This window comes from Neophocaena asiaeorientalis, unplaced genomic scaffold (assembly GCF_003031525.2).
Source record: "Neophocaena asiaeorientalis asiaeorientalis breed wild unplaced genomic scaffold, Neophocaena_asiaeorientalis_V1.1 scaffold202, whole genome shotgun sequence".
NCBI lineage: Eukaryota > Metazoa > Chordata > Mammalia > Artiodactyla > Phocoenidae > Neophocaena > Neophocaena asiaeorientalis.
In genome coordinates, this window is record NW_020172627.1 from 3,442,754 (window position 1) to 3,464,697 (window position 21,944).

Genomic DNA, 21,944 nt, shown 5'->3' on the forward strand with positions numbered 1-21,944 from the left:
AAGGAATGGTTTCAGTGAGCCCAGACTCTTGCATCTTCCCATACGTAGAAAAGCGCTAAATTCCTTAACTTGAGATACCTAGTTTTTAAAATTATTATTATTATTAACGATAATCTTTTGTTCCGACTACCTGCCCTTTGTTGCAAAACTCCTATATATCCTGGCTTGCCCCTCGCCTCCTCAGAGCAGTTTTCTCAGGGTTACTTGAGATGCTGCCTCTCCGGCTTGAAGTCCTAAGAATGTCAGCCTCATAAAACATAACTCTCAACTTTTAGGTTGTGCATTCTTTTTCAGTTGACACTTGCAATACACAAAATTGTTAGATGAGTAAAAATACAAACTGAAAAAAACTGGTTATCACACACAGCCTCATCTACCTTAGATAACATACACAACTATTTGACGTTTTACACAAATGGGATATTCAAGCAATATTTCAGTAAACGATATAAACATTTTCTTGGTCAATATATTTCCCAGTTCTTCCTTATCAAAAATTTCAAACAAATAGAAAATTTGAAAGATTCAGTGAGCAGACATATCTAGAGTCAATAGCTGATTTTGCCATATTTGCTTTATGTAGATGTCTTTACTTGTGATGAAACTTCAGCCCTGAGTGTCATCATGTATCTTCTAAGAGTAAGGACATTCTCCTACGTAATCACAATACCATTATCACATCTATAAAATTTAACCATAAAAAGCATCTAATATTCAAGTCCATGGACTTCCCTGGTGGCACAGTGGTTAAGAATCTGCCTGCCAACGCAAGGGACACGAGCCCTGGTTTGGGAAGATCCACATGCCGCGGAGCAACTAAGCCCGTGAGCCACAACTACTGAAGCCTGCGCACCCTAGAGCCTGTGCACCACAACTACTGAGCCCATGTGCTGCAACTACTGAGCAAACATGCCACAACTACTGAAGGCCATGAACCTAGAGCCCGTGCTCTGCAACAAGAGAAGCCACCACAATGAGAAGCCCATGCACCACAATGAAGAGTAGACCCCGCTCGCCACAACTAGAGAAAGCCTGCACGCAGCAATAAAGACCCAATGCAGCAAAAATAAAAAAAAGCATCTTTGTTTTACTCTCGCTGTCTTTAGGATTCTCTAACTTTCAACATTTCAATTATGATGTCTTGGTGTGGATCTCTTTGGATTCATCTTGTTTGGGACTGTAATTCCTGTACCTGGACATTTTTTCCTTCTTCAGGTTTGGGAAGTTTTCAGCCATAATTTCATCAAATATATTTTCAACCTCTTTCTCTTCTCCTTCTGCAACCCCTATAATGTGAATGTTTGTATTCTTGATGTTGTCCCAGAGGTCTCTTGAAATATCCTCATTTTAAAAAGTTTTTCTTTTTGCTGTTCTGATTTGATTTCCTGTATTCTATCTTCCAGATTGCTTATGCATTATTCTTTATCACTTAATCTCCTGTTAATTCCTTCTAATGTATTTTTGTTTCAGTTATTCTTCAGTTCTGACTGGTTCTTTTTCATGTTTCATAGTTCTTTGAATTTCTCACTGTGTTCCTCTATTCTTTTCCCAAGTTTTTTGTGTGTGTGTGTGTTTTCTGTTTCATGTGTGTGTGTGTTTTATTGTTGTTTTTTGTTTTACTATTGCTTTGAACTCTTTATCAGGTAAATTATGTTTCATTCCCCTGCCCCGGGGTTTTTCCCCCCCCTGTTCATTTGAAATATATAACTCTGTCTTCTCATTTTGACTTTCTCTATTTGTCTCTATGAAATTAGGTGAAACTGTAACCTATTATGGTCTTGTAGGCATGTCCTTCTGTGGGAGCCTCCTTATGCAGTCTGTGTTAGCCCAGTGGCTTTGGTGGGAGCAGTCTTCTCCTGGGGTGTGCTGATGGCAGCTGCTTTGATGGGAGGTGTGGCTAGTGTCCAAGGGAATAGAGCAGGAGTCAGATGTGAGCTGGGACTTGTCCCAGGCTTAGTGGTGGTTGTCACCCTATTGGGAAGTCCAAGGGGCTTGAGCAGGAGCCCTAAGGAAGGTAAGTTTCTTCCTGGTATGATGGCAGTCTCTGCCTTGGTTAGGGGTGGTGTTGGGGCTGAGGGGTTGGAACAGCACTTCTGAGCTGGCTTTGCTTTTTCTCCAGTGCACGCACACATGCGTGACGGCAATGGCAGGCTCCACCTTGGTCAGAGGTGGGGTCAGGGCCCAAGGGGTTGGAACCCCACCTCTAGGCTGGCTTGCTCTTTCCCTAGTACATTCGCACACGTGCAATTGTGGTGGCAGTCTTTGCTTTGGTCAGAGGTGAGGTTGCGGCCAAGGTGTTGGAGTTTCACTTCTGAGCTGGCTATCCTTTTTTCCCAGTGCATACATGTGTGTTGGCAATGGCAGTCTCCACCTTAATGGGGAATGATGCCAGTTCAGGCGGGACTGGAGTGGGATCCTGGTGCAGACTGGAGTGTACCCTGGGGTGTCCTGGCAGGCTGGCCAGAGCACCAGTTTTCAATCTGCTGGTCTGTGCTGCGACTGGGAGCCAATCTGTGTGTGCTCTTCAAGAGTGGAGTCTCAGTTTCTTACAGCCCTCCAGTAAGCCCCAGTGGTTTTCAAACCAACTAAGAGGGCTGTCTTCCTAGTGCCAGACCCCAGGACTGGGATGCTTCATATGGGGTGTGAATTCCTTGCTCCTTAGAAACGATCCCAAGCCTGTGACATCCCAATCTTCTGGATCACCAGCTACGGATGCGGATCCTGGCTAGGATGCTTCTCCTCCCTACCAGACTCTGTGTACAACAGCCTTGGTTGTACAAGAGCTGTTCTGCTAGTCTTCAGGTCTCCTTCACGAAGAATTGCTCTATACATAGTTGTATTTTTGATGTGTTCATTGGGCTAGGTGAGTTCAAGGTCTTCCTACTCCATCTTGATCCCACCCTGTCTCCAGATCAAACAGATAATTTAAATAGAATCTTAGAGTTGGGTATAACCAATCAACTTTTTAATGTGAAGGCTGATGGTTGGTAGTCTCTATAGTAAAAAGTCACTGTGTCAGAACTGTATAATTGACCCTGAACATAATGGGTTTGAACTCTGTGAGTCTAACTTATATGCAGATTTTTTTCAACAGTAAATACTACAGTACTACATAATCAACGGTTGGTTGAATCCACAGATGCAGAACTGCGTATGTAGAGGAACCGTGTATACAGAGGGCCAACTATAAGTTATACATGGATTTTTGACCACATCCCTAACTCCTGCACTGTTCAAAGGTCAACTATACTGCCTTCCTTATTCTCCTCTTATACATAACTTGTGGGGGTGGAGAAATGAAATTGGATAAATCTAAAATTAATACGGGCAAAAAAGTAAATTCAATTATTTTCTTGCACATCACATGTAAATCAGACACCATTATGTAATGATGATTTAAATGAAATTAGGGTGTTTTGGGGTTCTTTTGGCAGTACGCAGGCCTCTCACTGTTGTGGCCTCTCCCGTTGCGGAGCACATGCTCTGGACGCGCAGGCTCAGCAGCCATGGCTCGTGGGCCCAGCCACTCCGCAGCATGTGGGATCTTACCGGACCGGGGCACGAACCCGCGTCCCCTGCGTCGGCAGGCGGACTCTCAACCACTGTGCCACCAGGAAAGCCCTAGGGTGATTTTTAAATGTTTAGCTTATTTAAAATTCTTGTTTAGGGTCAATTTTAAGTATGTAGCTTCTTAGCCAGTAAAAAAAAAATTTTTTAAGTATTTTTTAATGTGCTAGAAAATAGTTTGTTTCATGTATTTTTCATTAAATATAATCAATGATTTAATCAATTACCAAAAGTACTTTATTTGTGAACAATGAGAGACTGATACTAGCTTTGTATAGTTTTACTTTCTGTTTGGAAAGTTTTACAAATTCAAAGTAATAAATATGTTCATTTCTTATTCTTCCCAAAGGTTCAATTTTTTAAAAAAGTATTTAAAAAACAAAAGTATTACTGCTTTAAAATTTCAAAACATACAGTCTGTGCTTATAACATTTTCAAATTTGTCTGTAAGAGGTTGGAGCTTTGAAAAGAAGAAGGGAGAGGGGCTGTGAGGAGAGGAAAGTTACGAGAGTATTCTTGAGAGAATTCTTATAGTAAAAAGATTGATAAAATTACGAGAAATAATGGACACTTATTACTTAACTATATAAGAACTTCTTGCTGCTTTAGCACAACCTGGTGGTGATTAATTTTAGGTATAGTAAATGTCAGAAAAATCAATAAAGTTTTCTAGTTACTTTAACTCTACTTGTAGTAATATCATTTTAATTCAGAAATTTAAATATACACATTCATAGCCAACTATTTAAAAAAAGAAAGTGGAATTTCCAAAAAAGGAGTTAGCCAAAAGCAACAGCAAAATTATATGATTACAGTAGGCTGAATCTGTATCATAATATCCCTTAAACATCAGAAAGTAAAATAATTACACACATACCCATCATCAATTTATTTCAAAAAATTTAATACTGGTACTCTAATGAACAAAAGTATAAACATCTCTTTATGACCAACTGCTCAGAAAAGCATAAACACTGCTTTCATTTCCTCAGCATCTTTTCCCTGGCACTATTCTTTAGCTCTTACAGCAATTACTTTGTTGGGTCAATTTAAGAGAAGTCTAAAAAGTAAGGTGTTATATGACTGGTCACTGGTTATTGATATAAGCTCTTATTCTTTATAACAATAGAATATTTGTGTATATTGTTAAACTGGATGGCATTTGATATATGGCATGCCAGTCTTCAACAGGTACTGAAGTTTATTAAGAAAGGTGTGAAATCAGATTATCCTAATATTTAAAGTATTAATGATGACATTCTTTTAGAAACAAAAACAAATAAAATGATATCATAAAATGGTTTTGCTCTAGCTCCTTTCACTGTTTCATACTTTTTTTCCCTATATTAAGATGTAAATATTTAAGAACTTACCAGACACTGAACTTCCCAGTATATTCGGGAAGATAAGATTTGAATGTGTTTGGTATAAAATGTTACAGGTAAATGCTAAAAGAGCTCAGAAAGTAATTGCAAAGATGTGTTTTATACTACACTTGTCCTGCAGGTGTTTACATAACTAATTTCTCTACCTCACCCATTCTATAATATTCATTACAAACACTGACTCCTATCTGCTCCCTAGGCTCATCTGACGCACAGAACACAGTAAATTATTTGAGTGATTATTTTCTCCATTCTCCTGAGGATGATACAAAATCAGTACCATTCTAGATGCCATAGGGAATTAGGGCTTAATTCTCTCCTGGAAACCTAATTGAGAAAAGCCTGTGATAGACACTAGCACACGTCCTTTTCTTCCCTAACCCTTACTCCCCAAAATACTCTAAACTCAGACCCAAGGTGCCTATCTACCTAATGGCAGACTTTGTCCTGTATTCCTATCCACAGGGGAAAGTTGTCTGAATACACTCAGCTTCATATATTTAAATCTTAGGCTTCTCTTAAGCTATATTTTTCTCTACAATCCCTACCTTTGCCAAATTCGGTATGTAAAAAGTCATTTTTTCATGACTTTTAACTTATTTTCTATCCACAAACTACAAAAATCTCCCTTTGTTTCTGGAGATCTAGTATACACAATTTTTTGGCATAATATTTTGTATAATATAAATTTTGAATTATCTTATTCTTGTGGACTGATGATGACAGAATATTTTGCTCAAAAAGCTGGTGAGGATTTTGAAAACCTTTGCTTGACTCTCTTAAGAGGATAAACAAAGGCTAAAGGATGGTAAGGTTTATATGCTAACTGGAAAATTCTTAAGGATTATTTTACTGAGCCATAGCAAATAATTTAAGAGCATCTCATTCCACACTGTACGGGTCAGTCTTTGCAGGCTATCCATCTCTGTAACAACTAGTCAACTCTGTCACTGTTGCACAAAAGCAGCCATAAACAATGAGTATGGCTGTGTTCCAATAAAACATTATTTATGGACACTGAACTTCATATTAATTTTCATGTGCCTTGAAATATTCTTTTTTTTTAACCATTTAAAATTGTAAACACAATTCTTACCTCACAAGGCCATGAAAAGCAGGCAGTGGGCTGGATTTCACCAACAGGCCAGAGCTGGGTCCCGTACATAGGTTTTTGTATGTTATGCAAAATGTTTAAAAATTACAGGCTCCAAATCTAGAGACAGGAGACTTATGTTTTTTAGATCTCTCATTTTAAAACTTATACCAAATAAGTTCTCTACTTTCTGGATAAATATAATCATATAAGAGAAAAAATAATTCAGAATACAAATTCCTACTTTAAAAAAACAAAAAAAAAAAAACCCCAGAAAGCTGTAAAATGAATGTCTCACCTTAAAACATATAATTAGGAAACACTTAAATTTTTACTCTATGCAATATAAAACAATATGCATAGATATGGTACATAATTTTTTAGTTTTTAATTTAGGAAAAAAGATAATGAGGAAAAGGTTTATAAATTTCTCTATCCCTTTTATAAAAGTTGCAACTGACACCAGAAATCTCTTGCATGTACAACCGTCAACTCTGACTACAATATGAATTATACCTAGGATTTGAAATTTGCCAACATGAGTTCTGGACGCTCTATTAAAAACGAACAATTATATCACAGAACATTATGGGTTCTACAAGCGTTGAGACACTTTTGAAAAGGAAGCTCCTGCCTCCATAATATAAGGAAACAAGAATATTCTTTCCATAGTCATAGAGTATAAAAAAACTTCACAGTCTGATTTACCTTTATCAAAGGTAAAATAATTCACGGTTACATTTCATGGATTATTTTGATGCTCAGTGGTTCCTAAACACAAAATACATTCTGCATGAACTCTTATCTGTTTGGGTTTTCCAAAGCAAGACACCAATATAAAATGTATTGAATTGGCTGGCAGAAGTCAACGGGCTAAAGAAAAGAAATTAAATATAAATGTTTACCAACTTTTATCCATTTTAATTTTACAACAGCTTTGGGTATTGAGACCTAATTGGTTTCTTGTGTCTATCCATTATGAACATAATTCAATCTTCTATTTTAATACTTCTCAGGGTCACTATTTTGCTGTGTATTTCACTGACCGTCGTACAAGATCATCTCGTCCAACTTCAACCATTTGTTCTTCCCAAGATTTCATTTCGTTATAATAACGAACTTTATCATCTTTAGCAAGTTGAATATATACCTGAGAAAAAGTATAATCATTAAAATGATTTCTTTAGAGGAATCTTTGCAATTAATTTCTGGAATGCCTTCCTATACATACTCTAGAAATTACCTTACTATTCTACATGTATAAGGGAGGATTGGAAACGAATGTTTTCGTGAGATAAAAATTAGATGAAAAAAGGTAAGAGATAAAGATTTTAAATATTAATGAAGTTGTTACAATTTCAGGGCTTGGAGTATGGAAAAGGAACAGGGGCCAGGTGTGACCACCACTGGATACAGTGACACTAAGTTATGAGTGACACTGTTTTAAATACCAATTTTATTTGCAGTAAAAAAACTACCAGGGGGCTTCCCTGGTGGCACAGTGGTTAAGAATCCACCTGCCAATGCAGGGGACATGGGTTCGATCCCTAGTCCGGGAAGATCCCACATGCTGCGGAGCAACTAAGCCTGTGTGCCACAACTACTGAGTCTGTGCTCTAGAGCCCACGAGCCACAACTACTGAGCCCATGCGCCACAACTACTGAAGCCCATGCCCTAGAGCCCCTGCTCTGCAACGAGAGGCCACCGCAATGAGACACCCGCGCACTGCAACAGAGAGTAGCCCCTACTCGCCGCAACTAGAGAAAGCCTGCACAGCAACGAAGACCCAACACAGCCAAAAATAAACAAATTAAAAAAAAAAAAAAACCTACCAGGGACTTCCCTGGTGGCGCAGTGGTTAAGAACCCGCCTGCCAATGCAGGGGACACAGGTTTGAGCCATGGGCCAGGAAGATCCCACATGCCATGGAGCAACTAAGCCCATGCGCCACAACTACTGAGTCTGTGCTCTAGAGCCCATGAGCCGTAACTACTGAGCCTGTGCACCACAACTACTGAAGCCCACGTGCCTAGAGCCCGTGCTCTGCAACGAGAAGCCACCGCAATAAGACACCTGCGCACTGCAACAGAGAGTAGCCCCTGCTCACCACAACTAGAGAAAGCCCATGAGCAGCAACGAAGACCCAATGCAGCCTCAATTTATGTATGTATGTATGTATGTGTGTATTTATTATTTCTATATAAATAAATAAAAGAATCTGCCTTCCAATGCAGGGGACATGGGTTCAATCCGTGGTCAGGGAACTAAGATCCCACATGCCTGCCATGGGGCAACTAAGCCTACGTGCCACAACTAGAGAGAAGCCAGCGCGCCACAAGTAGAGAGAAGCCTGTGCACTGCAATGAAGAGCCCATGCTGCAACGAAAGATCCTGTGTGCCACAACGCAGCCAAAAATAACAAATAAATATTTTTAAAAATAAAATAAAATGAAGCCAATTAAAAAAAAAACTACCAAAAGAGAAAAGCCAAATTGGTTCCAAGAACATGAAAATAATTTAAAAATACTTTGTGTAATATAACATTGTTTTCACATGAATCAAGCCTTGCTCTAACATATTCTCATAGATATTCTAACTAGACACTTGAGACTAAAACCATACTACTTACTTGCTTTTGAGAACTAGAGAGATTTTTCCAGCTTTCATTTATAGTTTTCAGCTTTACCTGTAAAACAACATATTTTTAAGTACCAGATATAGTGATTTCAATGATTAAAGAAAAATGTTTATTATTCATTCCAATAACAAACACTCAGATATCAAGAATCACAAAGATTCATCAATTCTTAACATTTTTTCTAAGTAAAAATTATTAAACTGTTAAAATGTACAAATATTAATGATATGAAGGTATTTAAAAAGGTATCTTTTTAAAATCTGAGATATAATTGACATATAACATTAGTTTCAGGTGTACAACATAACGATTAGGTTTTTGTGTATATTGCAGAATGATCAGAGTAAGTCTAGTTAACATCCATCACCTTACATGGTTACAAATTTTTGTGTGTGATGAGAACTTTTAGGATCTACTCTCTTAGCAACTTTTAAATGTGTAGTACAGTATCTACTACAGTCACCATACTGTACCTTACATTGCCAGGACTTACTTATTTACAACTGGAAGTTTGTACCTTTTGATCTCCTTCACCCATTTTGACCCCCATCCCCACCTGCCAACTCTAGCAAACACCAATCTGTTATCTGTGTCTATGAGCTCTTTTTATAAGATTCCACATATAAATGAGATTATACGTTGTCTTTCTCTGATTTTTTTTCACTTAGCATAATACTCTCAAGGACCATTCATGTTGTCACAGATGGCAAGACTCCCTTATTTATGATGGCTGAATAATATTCTACTGCATATACACATTTTCTTTATCCATTCATCCATCAATGGACACTTAGATTGCTCCCATGTCTTGGCTACTGTAAATAATACTTCAGTGAACATGGGGGTGTATATATCTTTTTGAGTTAGTGTTTTAGCACAAGGGTTCCTGTTTTACCGCGTCCTTATCAACATGTTATTTCCTGGGTTTTTTTGATAATAGCCATTCTAACAGCTATGAGCTGATATCTCATTGTAGTTCTGATTTACATTTTCCTGTTAGTGATGTTGAGCACCTTTTCAGGTACTTGCTAGCCATCTCTATGTCTTTCTTTGGAAAAATGTCTATTCAGATCCTTTGCCCTTTTTTTTTTTGTGGTACACGGGCCTCTCACTGCTGTGGCCTCTCCCGTTGAGGAGCACAGGCTCTGGACACGCAGGCTCAGCGGCCATGGCTCACAGGCCCAGCCGCTCCGCAGCATGTGGGATCCTCCCAGACCAGGGCACGAACCCGTGTCCCCTGCATCGGCAGGCGGACTCTCAACCACTGCGCTACCAGGGAAGCCCCTTTGCCCATTTTTTAATCAGTTTTTTTTTTTTTGCTGAATTGTATGAATTCTTTAAATCATTTGCAAATATCTTCTCCCATTTGGTAGAATGACTTTTCATTTTGTTGATGGTTGCTTTTCCTGTGCAGATATTTATCTTTTTGGATTCAGAAACATTAATATTCAAGTATAAACTACATTCTGTCACAGACTAACTTCAAAGACTAAGTGTTTTATTTCCTCTCTGTAGCTTAAAGTTTTCTTCTAAAATTTGTGCCAACATGTTTAGGTGTAGTCATAGGAAAAATACAACACCAGTTCTTATTCTACTTAGCTGACCTTAACTATGTGACTTGGAAAAAGTCACATTACCTCCCTTAGGCTTGGTTCTTCATCTATAAAATTAAAGGGATGCAGGGATCCCACAGCGGGAGGAGCGGCAGAGAGGAGAGTGAGTATGCTTCACACAGCTTGTGCTGTTGCTACCAGAGAGCAAAGACTGAAGGGAAAAATGGGGGGGTGGAGAATAAGGGGCAGAGAAGAGACAGAGGGATAGGAGAAGGAGAATGTGAGAGAAAGAGGGATATGGTTTGAAAAGTACCTGTTTAAAGCTAGGAGAATATCATTAGTGATTTTAAGGAGAAGTAGAGTTAAAACAATGAACTTTACTATTCTGACCAGAACTTTGACTGAATTTTATTTTCCTATTAAGAAAAAATGAGGTACCAGATAGTATCCGAGCCTATGTTTTGAATATTTTAAACTTACCTTTATAAACACATTTAGTATATTCAGGGACGGTTACTAAATAACTGTTCTCTTAGCTTCGGAAAGAATTGCTTTAATGTTCTCAATTCTTTCATAACGTATCTTTTTCCTTATATTTAATCCATAGGGACTTCCCTGGTGACACAGTGGTTAAGAATCCGCCTGCCAATGCAGGAGACACGGGTTTGATCCCTGCTCCGGGAAGATCCCAAATGCCGCAGAGCAACTAAGCCCATGCTCCACTACTGAAGCCCGTGCGCCTAGAGCCTGTGCTCACAAGAGAAGTCACTGCAATGAGAAGCCAGCACACTGCAACAAAGAGTAACCCCCACTCGCCACATCTAGAGAAAGTCCGTGTGCAGCAACGAAGACCCAACATAGTCAAAAATAAATAATAAAATAAATAAATTCAAAAAATATATTTAATCCATAAAGTTTCACACTCAATGCATTAAACAATAATTTATGAAGTTGCATGAATAATCTTTCACCAAAAAAAATAAATCATGAAAAAAATTAAAGGGATGGAAAGACATGTACTTTTGTTGCTTCCTAAAACCCCATTAAATGAGCCCTTCCACCATGTGAGGACACAGTGAGAGGTGCCAGCTATGAACCAGAAAAGGGCCCTCACCATGATGGTGCCTTGATCTTGGATTTCCTAACCTCCAGAACTGTAAGTAATAAAGTTCTGTGGTTTTTTAAAATTAAACTAAAATTTCTTAAGGCATAAAAACCACATGGACAAAGACAACAGGAGAGGGCAGTACCAACACAGCATTTTGGAAGCTGAAAAGCAGGTGGAGAAATGATACCTAAACCCAAAAAAGTAAAAGGCAAATTGCTTTACAATGCAGAATTCTCAAGTAGCTCAGAAATTTGGCAGCACCAGACAGGTATAAAATAGAGGTGAAGGTCAGGCTAAAACATGAGATCGACTGAAAGTCTGTTTAAAAAAGAGGTTAAATCCCCACCATGGGCAGATTCTATGATACTCATCCTCTTAAAAGGGTAAAATAGTTACTCTGTGGATGCCCAGTACAGTTGGGGCAACGGTAACATGCTGGAAACAGGGAGATTAAGTGAAAATGTATATCCCAGAAAGAAATGCAAAAAAGGCCAAGAGAAAACAATACAGAAAAGCTAAGAAAACTAGAGGACCAGTTCAGAAGATGCATAAACAAATAATAAGAGTTCCAGAGAGTCAGAACAAAGAAAAAAGAGAAGGGGAGAAAAAAGAAAACAGATCACAGTCAAAAGACCAACAATCAAAACAGCTTTATACTTCTCGAAAACAATTTAAAAAGCTACCAGAGAAAGGAGCAATATTTTTTAATTTTTCAAAGAACATGATTTCCTAGAATTCTATGTCAAGTCAAACTATCAAACAAATGTAGACATTTTTAGACATGCAAGAACTCAAAAAATTAATCTCCCATGTACTCTTACTGGGGGAGATGCTGTAATAGAATCAGTAAACCAAGAAAGACAACAGAAGAAGCAAAAGCACCGCAAGGATGATGATGAAGATCCAGGATGTCAGCTATGCACTAAGCATAGAAGGCAACAACCAAACTGGAACAAATCAGAGGTTCCGGATTGAAACTGACAGAATATTTAATGCATCTAAATGTACTCAAAGCTAGTGAATATTGAAGAATTTGGGTGGAATTATGGATAGTACATAAAAAACTAAGCAAATACAAAAACAAGACATGGGGCTTCCTTGGTGGCACAGTGGTTGAGAGTCCGCCTGCCAATGCAGGGGACACGGATTCGTGCCCTGGTCTGGGAAGATCCCACATGCCGCGGAGCGGCTGGGCCCATGAGCCATGGCTGCTGAGCCTGCGCGTCCGGAGCCTGTGCTCCGCAACGGGAGAGCCCACAACAGTGAGAGGCCCGCGTACCGCCGAAAAAAAAAAAAAAAAAGACAATCAATTTCAGGGAAAGTTTTGCAAGAAAGGAAAAATAATCATAGCAAATGGAACACCTCAGCTATGAATATGGTTTACATTATCATAATAATGTTAAGTACTCTATATTGATCTAAACAAAATTATGATAACTATATTGGGGGGTAGGATGATGGAAATGTGAACAGCGGAATAAGAAAGAGTTAAATGTTCATCAAATAGTGAGAGGTAATGCCTAAAATATATGTAATGCTTAGAATTTTTTTAAAAAATCAGGAAGTAACAATACAGAACATTATTTAGAGATATGGAGGTAAATACCACAAGAATCGACTAAAAGAGAATGTATTAGTCGTAAGGAGTAAGGAATAGACAGAGTAGAGTAAGGAATACGACAGCAGGTTAAACTAGTACCTTTCATAACAAGTCTTATTTTGATTCTTTAAACTATATGGATGTATTGTTTACATGAATAAAAATGATATAATTGAGTTAATTTTAATTTCCAGGGATAAGGCCCAGCCATGAAGCTTCTGAAGTGATTCCAAGATGCAGTCAGAGATGAGAACCACTGATTCAGGATTCTCAAGCATATAACCTTCTTATACTAATAAGAAGACTATCAATAAATCCAAGGTAAGTTAGTGACTGAGCAAATTCCAACTAAAAAAATAAATAGGCTTGCTTTTTTAGTAATGCAGGGCCATGGAAACTAAATTTAAAATCCCAAGGGGAATAAATCAGTAAAAGTATATAGCCAGGAAAAAGTACATCACACATATACATTATTTAATCATATGTTCAACAGGATTTGTAAGATGATCTAAGTAACCCAAAGAGGCAGAGTGGCAAAAAACCTTCATCTCAGATTGACAAGAATTAGGAATCTGAACCGATTTCTCTTACCATGGCTTATTATAAAAGGAAAAATACAATTGTCAATTTGGAGCCTCTAAGAAGGAAATAAATGCAACACTAAGCCACAGCAGGAACGACAAGCTTTTTTTTTTCCTGCACATTCATATGACATTCACATGTGTAATACATTCCTGTGGGCAAAATTAAAATTTTATTAAAGGATGTAACATGAAGCCATAGGTTACACTCAAATCCCAGTACAAAATATTACACCTCAACCCTACTTTCCCAGTGACTGTAACACAGTTAAGAACTGCTGGATAAGAAGTCTCCAGAACTTTAACAACCCTATAAAGCTGAAAATTTTATGTTTTTTGAATTTTAAAAGTTGACTCTCTCTCTATATATATATATATAGGCAACTACATATTCAAATTACTTGTATGTGGTAAGAAAAAGGATTCTTCTTTAAAAGAGATACAAGAAAGAGGGCCTTATTTGTATATAGTATTTGTTTATAGTAATTTACCACTTTTCTTCACCATTTGACATGTGGCACCCCAAAAATTTCCTGTCTAGGTATTTTAAAAATTAGAATAAACAAAAATTTTAAAAATAAACAGTTCTGTTTTACCTGTGATGTACCATCCTTAGCTTCCTGAAAACGTTCAGCTATAAAAATATTATAAGCTGAGCGAGGTCTTTTCGGTTTTCCAAGCATCGTTAACTCCTAAGTAATAAAAATGGAAGAGTGAGATAAAGTTTTAACCTGAGACTTAATTTCACCTACAGAAAAACTTTATTCACTACTATGCATTAAAGAATGTTCTATAAAGTGAACATTATGATTCTTATATAAAGTATGTGATTGTTCCCTCTTGGGGTCAGAATTTTTATAGTAATGTTTTGAAAATTCTAATAGATTTTGTGAGTTATGTTTCATACAAAAACATTTCCTTTACATATTATTTTCATGGTCTCTGTGAACTGAATAACTGAGCACATATGTACAAAATCTTTTTGTACACCACCATCTCCTTGGCCAAAGCACTACATGTCTCCACCACAACTCAAGAACATTAGAGTATGTTTAATAATCTCTCATTTCATTTCCTTCCCTGCATGTCTCTCAACCTTTAACCCTCAACAGATATGTTAATTTCAATTCTTTTTACTAGGTATCAAAAGGGGTCAGGGGGATGCATTATCTAATGAAAGATATTGCATCATCTTAACTTATTTAGTTGCTGAATTTGATAGTAATTTGTAAAATGATGGAGCTTTTAATGGCAATTTGGTTACAGTCAATAACAAACCCAACTTTCATTCATAAGTAAAAGTAGGGCTTCTCTGATTTACATGTAGAGATCACTTTCTTGGCCCTGAACCTCTCAGTCAGAAAACTAGGCATTTTACAACTTAACTATGCATTTCCCCTTTTGTTTCTAGAGCTACTGGTAGGGATTTCTCTCCTAGGTGCTTCACCTGCAACTTCCTGATTCCCACACGTCTCACCTACTCTCTAACTAGTTGGAACTGGGAATCTAATGGAAAGAAAAATTCCAACAGAGAGAAAGAAAACACTCAGACTTCAGGTTTCCGGTTCCACACATAAGGAGTTTGGAAGTCACCACTCCATCCTAGCAAGTATAAAGCTGAACAGACTGGAAAATCAACAACTCCTCTTGGATGCACAGAAGAGAGGACACATGGCAAACTGCTGCCCCCAAGATTGAAGAGACAGACAGAGGGGTGAACACAGGGAGTCCAGGCTTACTGCCTCGACTGGGTCTTCGACTGCAGAGACTGCAGAGACTCAGGAATGGAAACCAGTGCCGGGGAGGAAACTGAACTGCAGTTAACAAACTGCTGGAGGCTCCATGCGGACAACTCTGAGAGTTACCCAGTCATAGGAAGGACCTCACATTGTGAGGTTTATCCCCAGGAACTTGACCAGATTCCAACAGTAAATATCAAGAAAAATCCCCTCTTGCTTTCAGCAGGATGAGAGGAAAAGGAAACATTTTGAAATGCCTGAGCATTTTATTATTCTTAACAAGGCCTGCCCTCAGGGGAAACTAGTTAATCAGAACCTAACCTGCTGGTATACTATCAGAGCCTAACTGACTTCAATGAAAGGAAATACCTGACTACAGCTTATTCTAGCCATCCTGCACCACCTACAAAGGGGAGAAAAAACTGAGAAACACTTGTGAACTTCACAGTGCCAAGGCATAGGCTCATTAAAAGACCAAGACCTAATCACAGGACTGTAGAATGCTTCCCTTGTCCCCATGCCTCACCACATTACTAAGGCCTACATACAGCATTTCTTTTTACCCAGCACATCATGTCCAGCTATCAAGAAAAAATTTCAAGGCATACTAAAAGGCAAAAAACCTAATTTGAAGAGACAAAGCAATCCTCAGAACTAGACATGGCAGGGATGCTGTAATTATCAGACCAGAATTTTAAAACAACTGTGATTAATATGCTAAGGATTCTCTTCAGTTTGCAAGAACAGATGGGCATTGTAAGCAGAGATGGAAATCATAAGAACCAAAAAGAAGTGCTAGAGGGACTTCCCTGGTGGCGCAGTGGTTAAGAATCCACCTGCCAATGCAGGAGACACGGGTTCGATCCCTGGTCCAGGAAGATCCCAAATGCTGCGGAGCAACTAAGCCCGTGAGCCACAACTACTGAGCCTGCACTCTAGAGCCGCGTGCCACAGCTACTGAAGCCCACGCACCTAGAGCCTGTGCTCTGCAACAAGAGAAGCCACCACAGCGAGAAGCCCGCGCACCACAACGAAGAGTAGCCCCCCACTCGCCACAACTAGAGAAAGCCTGTGCACAGCAACGAAGACCCAACCCAACCAAAACTAAATAAATAAATTAAATAAGTGCACAATCATTTTTTTTAAAAAAAAAAGAAGTGCCAGAGATAAAAAAAACACTAACAGAGGGAATTCCCTGGCAGTCCAGTGGTTAGGACTCTGAGCTTCCACTTCAGGGGGCACGGGTTTGATCCCTGGTCAGGGTGCAAGCTGCATGGCGCAGCCAAAAAAAAAAAAGGATCCTCGAAAACCCAAAAGCAAAGAGAACAAAGACTGAAAAGAAAAGAAAACATAACAGAATATCCAACAACCATGGGACAACTACAATAGGTATAACACACATGTAATGGGAATATGAGGAGAACAGAGAAAGGAACAGAAGAAATATTTGACTAGGAAACCCCTTATATCTGCCCAATCCTCATTTCTGGTCCTCCCCACTCTAAATACTGGTTTGGGTGCACTAAGGAGAAAGGGAGAGCAAAAAAGGGAGAGTAAACCCTAGTTCTCAATCCTCCAAATACCATCCCTATGCGGAGACTGTTATTTCTCACTCTTAGTATCTTTTCTGGCTTCCTTTTACTAATTGGATCAGCAGTCTCAGATTACTATCATTGACATGAAATTGGGTGAGTCCTCAACCCGAGTGCTAGGAGGGCTTAAGACATTAGGGTTAGGGAGAAAGATCCTAGCACCTCACATTAAAGGCTAGAATCTACTTTTCCAGAGAAATAGTTTTAACTCTGATGACCCTTTTCTATTGTATACGTACTGGACCAGCAAGTTCTCCACCTCACACCTAATACTACAGAAAGATGTAGTCTAACTATCGAACAGTGGAATTTATAATGGATTAATACCTTAAGCTGGAAACCACTAATTTTGAAACATGTGGGGTTTTTTTTAATGAGGAAAAACAGGATTTCATCCTAAAGGTACTTATTTGATTAGATACAATAGGCACTTTTAAAAATTGTTGAGTTAATTCAGTCTATTCAGCAATATTCAGAATAAAATTCACCATTACCTATAGAACAATTCAAATCAGTAGGTTATTCTAGACAAGACCCAGAAGCAAGATTCTTGCTATTCCTGATTTGGCTGTTTCACAACTCTGTTCCTACAGCTTTCATGCCAGTCCTAACTATATATCTTAAATTCAGATGCACCCAGAAGTAGCAAAAAGGGTTTCCAAAACAGACTCAAAGGCAAGTGGTCCTAGTGGCAGAAGGGAACTATCCTATTTTTTCCTAACTAGAGTACACTTGATGACATTCTGCCATGTCATCAAAATAAGACAAAAACACCTATACTCATAGATATATATATTTGTTATTTGCCAAAGGAAAAGAATATTTCAATGATACTCACTCTCTTTTTTATTAACGCTTTCTTTTTTAAACGTTTCTGCATGATTTCTTTTTCCAAAGACACCAGCTGACTTGGAGTTAGTTGTTCTTTAATTCTGTTTATCTCTTCTTTGTATGCCTGCCAGTCTGTCCTGTAAGCATCTTCATACATCTATAAATAGAAAACTCATATAAGAAGTCAATAAACTGTTGTTGACTAATTAAACATAGCACACCTGTCAGAGAAAGACAACTGCATGACTTCAGTTGGTGGTTAAAGACAGCCTTAACCACCAAGTGAAAAATGTGCTCTTGGATCACATTTATAAGTCACATATTTTTCATATACATGATTACTGAGGTGAGAGTCCAGTAATTAGCCTTCAACTTCAAGTTGCTGCCAACCCTTCATCGCCACTCCCATACATCCATATTCTCATCATTTATGTGGATCAGAACGTATGAAGTTCCTTTGTAGATAATGGATGTTAAAAAAAAAAACTCTGGGTCATCTGGTAACTTAAAGGACATGACAGTTGTTCTTAACTACAGAATAACTGGTCAGCAATGTTGAAAACTTATATGCTTACCTTTTTCTCTGCATCAGGAAGTTCCCTCCATAGCTCAGCGATTTTTTTAATTAGCTCTGAATTTTTCGCATCTATGAAATGAAATAAAGTAAAAATTGATGTCACAATTTTATGTCTCAGGATCAATTTCTAAAGACTTCCAGGAAAGCATAATCCATTAGCTCTAAAATTAAGTATTTTTACAGATACCTCTATACCACACAACTTAATACAATGATTTAGCTTTTTTCTAACCAACTAATTTAAATACGATAAATAATTTAGTATTTTCTAACATTGTTAAAGTCTGTTATCTAATAATTAGGGATTATCACTTACCACCAAAATGGTCTTCAGAAATTGATTACTAGTTTAAGTCATTGCATAATCAGTGTCTACAAGCTTTTTACTTCACATTTCAATCAAAACATTTTTCATTTTTTCCAAGTCTTTCAGGAATTATCAAGTTCATTAAACCTGACTAAACAACAAAATATAGTCTTGATTCATGTAACACCACCTTGTATATCAATTACAGAAATACCATTTGCAAACAAACTAAATTATACTAAAACCAATTCATTATTCCCCATTGCCTTCCTCATCTTAACTGGAATGACAGGGTAAAAATGATTTAACAAACCACTTGTTAGTTTCAACTCCTACATTTTAAAAGATGTGGGTACTGAAGCATGTCTCTTAAACCAGTTCTTTATAAGGTAAGACTATTAACAGCTCATTTGATTTTCACAAGTGCCCTGTGATGTACTGCATGTGAAAAGGCTTTAGAAGTCATAAGCAAAGGTCAGCAATTACTAATTTAGTCATTATCTTTACACTGTAACCTAAATAAAGACCCACACCCTTTCTAGGGAGTCAACAAACCTCCTAACTGGAAATCTTTCAGGAACTCAAGAACTGACTTTCAGTGAAAAAGCTCCTGAAATTAACAGTAATTTGTGTAGAGCTTTAAAGTTTACATAACATGTCCACATAAGTTATTTCATTGCAACTTTATAAATAATTCCCAGTGGCAGAAGCAGGAGCTAAGCAAAAGGTAAAATGATTCATCAATGGTCCTCTGGGCCAATGGCAAAAAGGCCCAAAATTCAGCTTTTTCATCCTCTTTCCTGGGTGTTTTCCACTCTGCATGCTATTTTAAAAATAACTTTCACTAGTTCTCAATTACATTTAAAGCATTTTTATTTGGTAAAAAATATGTTATACCTCCTATTTTACAGAACATCAAACAGAATGGTTATGTTTCTGCATTCACTGGATGCTCTGGTAGAGAAAATCAAGTTTCCAATTTAACTGCTTAGTGGCCTCTTTATTACATCAAAGAAGAGTATATAGCCCAAACTCCTCACCTGGGTTCTGAGCTTTAAATATGGGTAGCTGTTCTTTAGAAAATCGAACGTATGAAGTCATAGGTTTCTTTGGATAACCAATGAAGTTAGATGAAAACCATCTTGGTACATTCGCAAAACTACATACAAATAAAAAGAAAATACCATTGTTAAGCATTTAAGTGCCCATATTCGTAAGGATCTGAACACAGATGCCAAACAAGATGTCATCAAGATGCTATATATCTGACACCTTCGACAAGAAATATAATGACATTTAAAATCCTGTCCTATCCAGAGGTAAAAGCTTGCAAAACTTAAATCTCAAAGCCCTTACCTCCTAGGAAGGTAAGACAGTGGAGGAAAGCGTGTACACCCCAGCTCCTGGGCCCCGCCTCCTTAATGCCTAGATGAAGGCAGGAGACTCTTGGAGCGACTTCAGAGGGGACGCCGAACCGGGTGCTCCAAGGTTAGACAATAAAAAGGGGCGGGGAGGAGGGGAAAGGTAGCCGGAAGCAAGGCACGGGGTACTGATGCAGTAAGGCCTGGTCTCAAAGCCACCATCCCCGTGGCAAGGTCGAGGTCTGAATCACAGGGCCAACTCGGCCCTGACTTTTTAGAAGGGGCAGAAAACGGAGAAAAGCGTCTACATTCCAACCCCAGGGGGTCCTGAGCCCTGCCGCCTCCGGAGGCGCAGGCGAGCAGTCCTACCTGAGAGGAGCGCGCAGTCGACTGCCACATCCCGCACAGAGGTCCGCTCCTGACTTTCCCAGAGCAATCAGCACGCCCCACACGCCCCGGAGAAGCGCCATTGCATCCGCAGACGAAGCACTGACCAGGCGCCAGTCTCGTACAGCGCCCGGGCACAATAAAACAACTCCAACAAGGACGACTTGAACCCGCGAGCTAACCCCCAAACTTGCTATCAGGCCCGCCACTCGCAAGGCACTATGGGACGTCGGTTAACATCCGGTTTAGATGCGGGCGGGGCAAGGAAGAAGGCGCGGGCGCCGTAGTGGGTTCCTTGGTGGGCGGGACTACGAAGAAGCAGGAGGAACTCGGGGGCGGAGAAGGGAAACCGCCGCACGGCTCAGCAGTTCCTCGAGGGGACGCTGCTGAGCCGCCTCTGCCCCCATCCGCAGCCCGCCCTCCGCAGCCAGTTCAGCCGCTGGCCCAGGAGGCTGAAGGAGGCACGGCAGTGGCCTCACCCGGACACTGTACTGGCTGGCCTGTGACGACAGGAAGGACTAGTACGTAACAGACAATTTTACCACAGTGTAGCTGTGCCGCCCACGCTTCATTGAGGTCAGGTTGCTGGGTGCTACGCGCCCAGCAGAGTCCCTCAGTTCAAGCAGGAGCTGGAGCTGAGAGTCCAAAATTACTGCCGAGGAGGGGGGTGGGGCATGGTTGCAAACCTTAAAATGCAGATTCCCAGGCCTTGCAGCAGAGCCAGATTCAGTATGTCTGTGTGGGTCCCAGGTTCCTCAAGGTTTAACAAGTTCTAATGCCAGTGGTAATGGGACCACATTAAAGCAATACCGATCCGGACCATCACCCCATCCACTGTCACTACCGCTGTCGCCGTCTTCAAGCTTGACATCCAACCCCTGCTTAATTTGTGTGGAGGAGACTTTGGCTAGTTAGTTGTCCAGAGACTAGAGTTCTAGCCTCAGCATTAACGTCTTGATCCGGGAATGTCGCATCCCCTCTCTAGGATTTAATTCCCCCACTGCAGCTGAGGACGCTGGACTACGTCAGCGTTTCCCCACCCAAAGCCCTGAGAACGTGTGACAAGTATGCCTTGAGATTTTTTTCTTTTTTTTAATACATTTATTTATTTTATTTATTTACTTTTGGCTGTGTTGGGTCTTCTTTGCTGCATGTGGGCTTTCTCTAGTGGTGAGCGGGGGTTACTCTTCGTTACAGTGCGCGTGCTTCTCATTGCGGTGGCTTCTCGTTGCGAAGCACAGGCCCTAGAGCGCGTGGGCTTCAGTAGTTGTGGCACGCGGGCTCAGTGGTTGTGGCTCATGGCCTCTGGAGAGCAGGCTCAGTAGTTGTGACTCACAGGCTTAGTTGCTTCACGGCATGTGGGATCTTCCTGGACCAGGGCTCGAACCTGTGTCCCCTGAATTGGCAGGCAGATTCTTAACCACTTCTTCTTGCCACCAGGGAAGTCCTGCCTTGAGATATTGATAGATGTGCTGTACAACCATTTTCCATGTGGACAATGGCATGAAGAAGATTGGGAAGACCTAAACTAAAGCTATGGAAGGGTCCTTCTAGCTCTCACGTTCCATTTATTTCAAAGATAGCCACCTCCTGAAACAGCCTTTCCTCTGTTGGATAGCTTTGT

General features: G+C 39.5%; 1 protein-coding gene across 1 annotated transcript; it reads right to left on the reverse strand.

The window, feature by feature from the left end:
* Positions 1-4,250: 4,250 nt before the first annotated feature.
* Positions 4,251-20,535, reverse strand: TFAM (transcription factor A, mitochondrial). The gene is made up of 7 exons (XM_024739100.1): positions 20,303-20,535; positions 19,613-19,731; positions 18,264-18,334; positions 17,696-17,845; positions 14,123-14,218; positions 8,676-8,732; positions 4,251-7,195 (listed from the first exon to the last, which is right to left on the reverse strand). Exons 1-7 carry the CDS (start codon positions 20,401-20,403, stop codon positions 7,067-7,069), a joined length of 723 nt encoding a protein of 240 aa, XP_024594868.1. The 5' UTR covers positions 20,404-20,535; the 3' UTR covers positions 4,251-7,066.
* Positions 20,536-21,944: the final 1,409 nt, after the last annotated feature.

Excerpts from the sequence above, each read along its gene's own strand:
- TFAM (XM_024739100.1), bottom strand. The coding sequence starts at position 20,403 with ATGGCGCTTCTCCGGGGCGTGTGGGGCGTGCTGATTGCTCTGGGAAAG. Across the intron at positions 18,335-19,612 it reads ATTTAAAGCTCAGAACCCAG|ATGCGAAAAATTCAGAGCTA; the intron begins GTGAGGAGTTTG and ends TTCATTTCATAG. Across the intron at positions 8,733-14,122 it reads CTAAGGATGGTACATCACAG|GTAAAGCTGAAAACTATAAA; the intron begins GTAAAACAGAAC and ends GTTGTTTTACAG.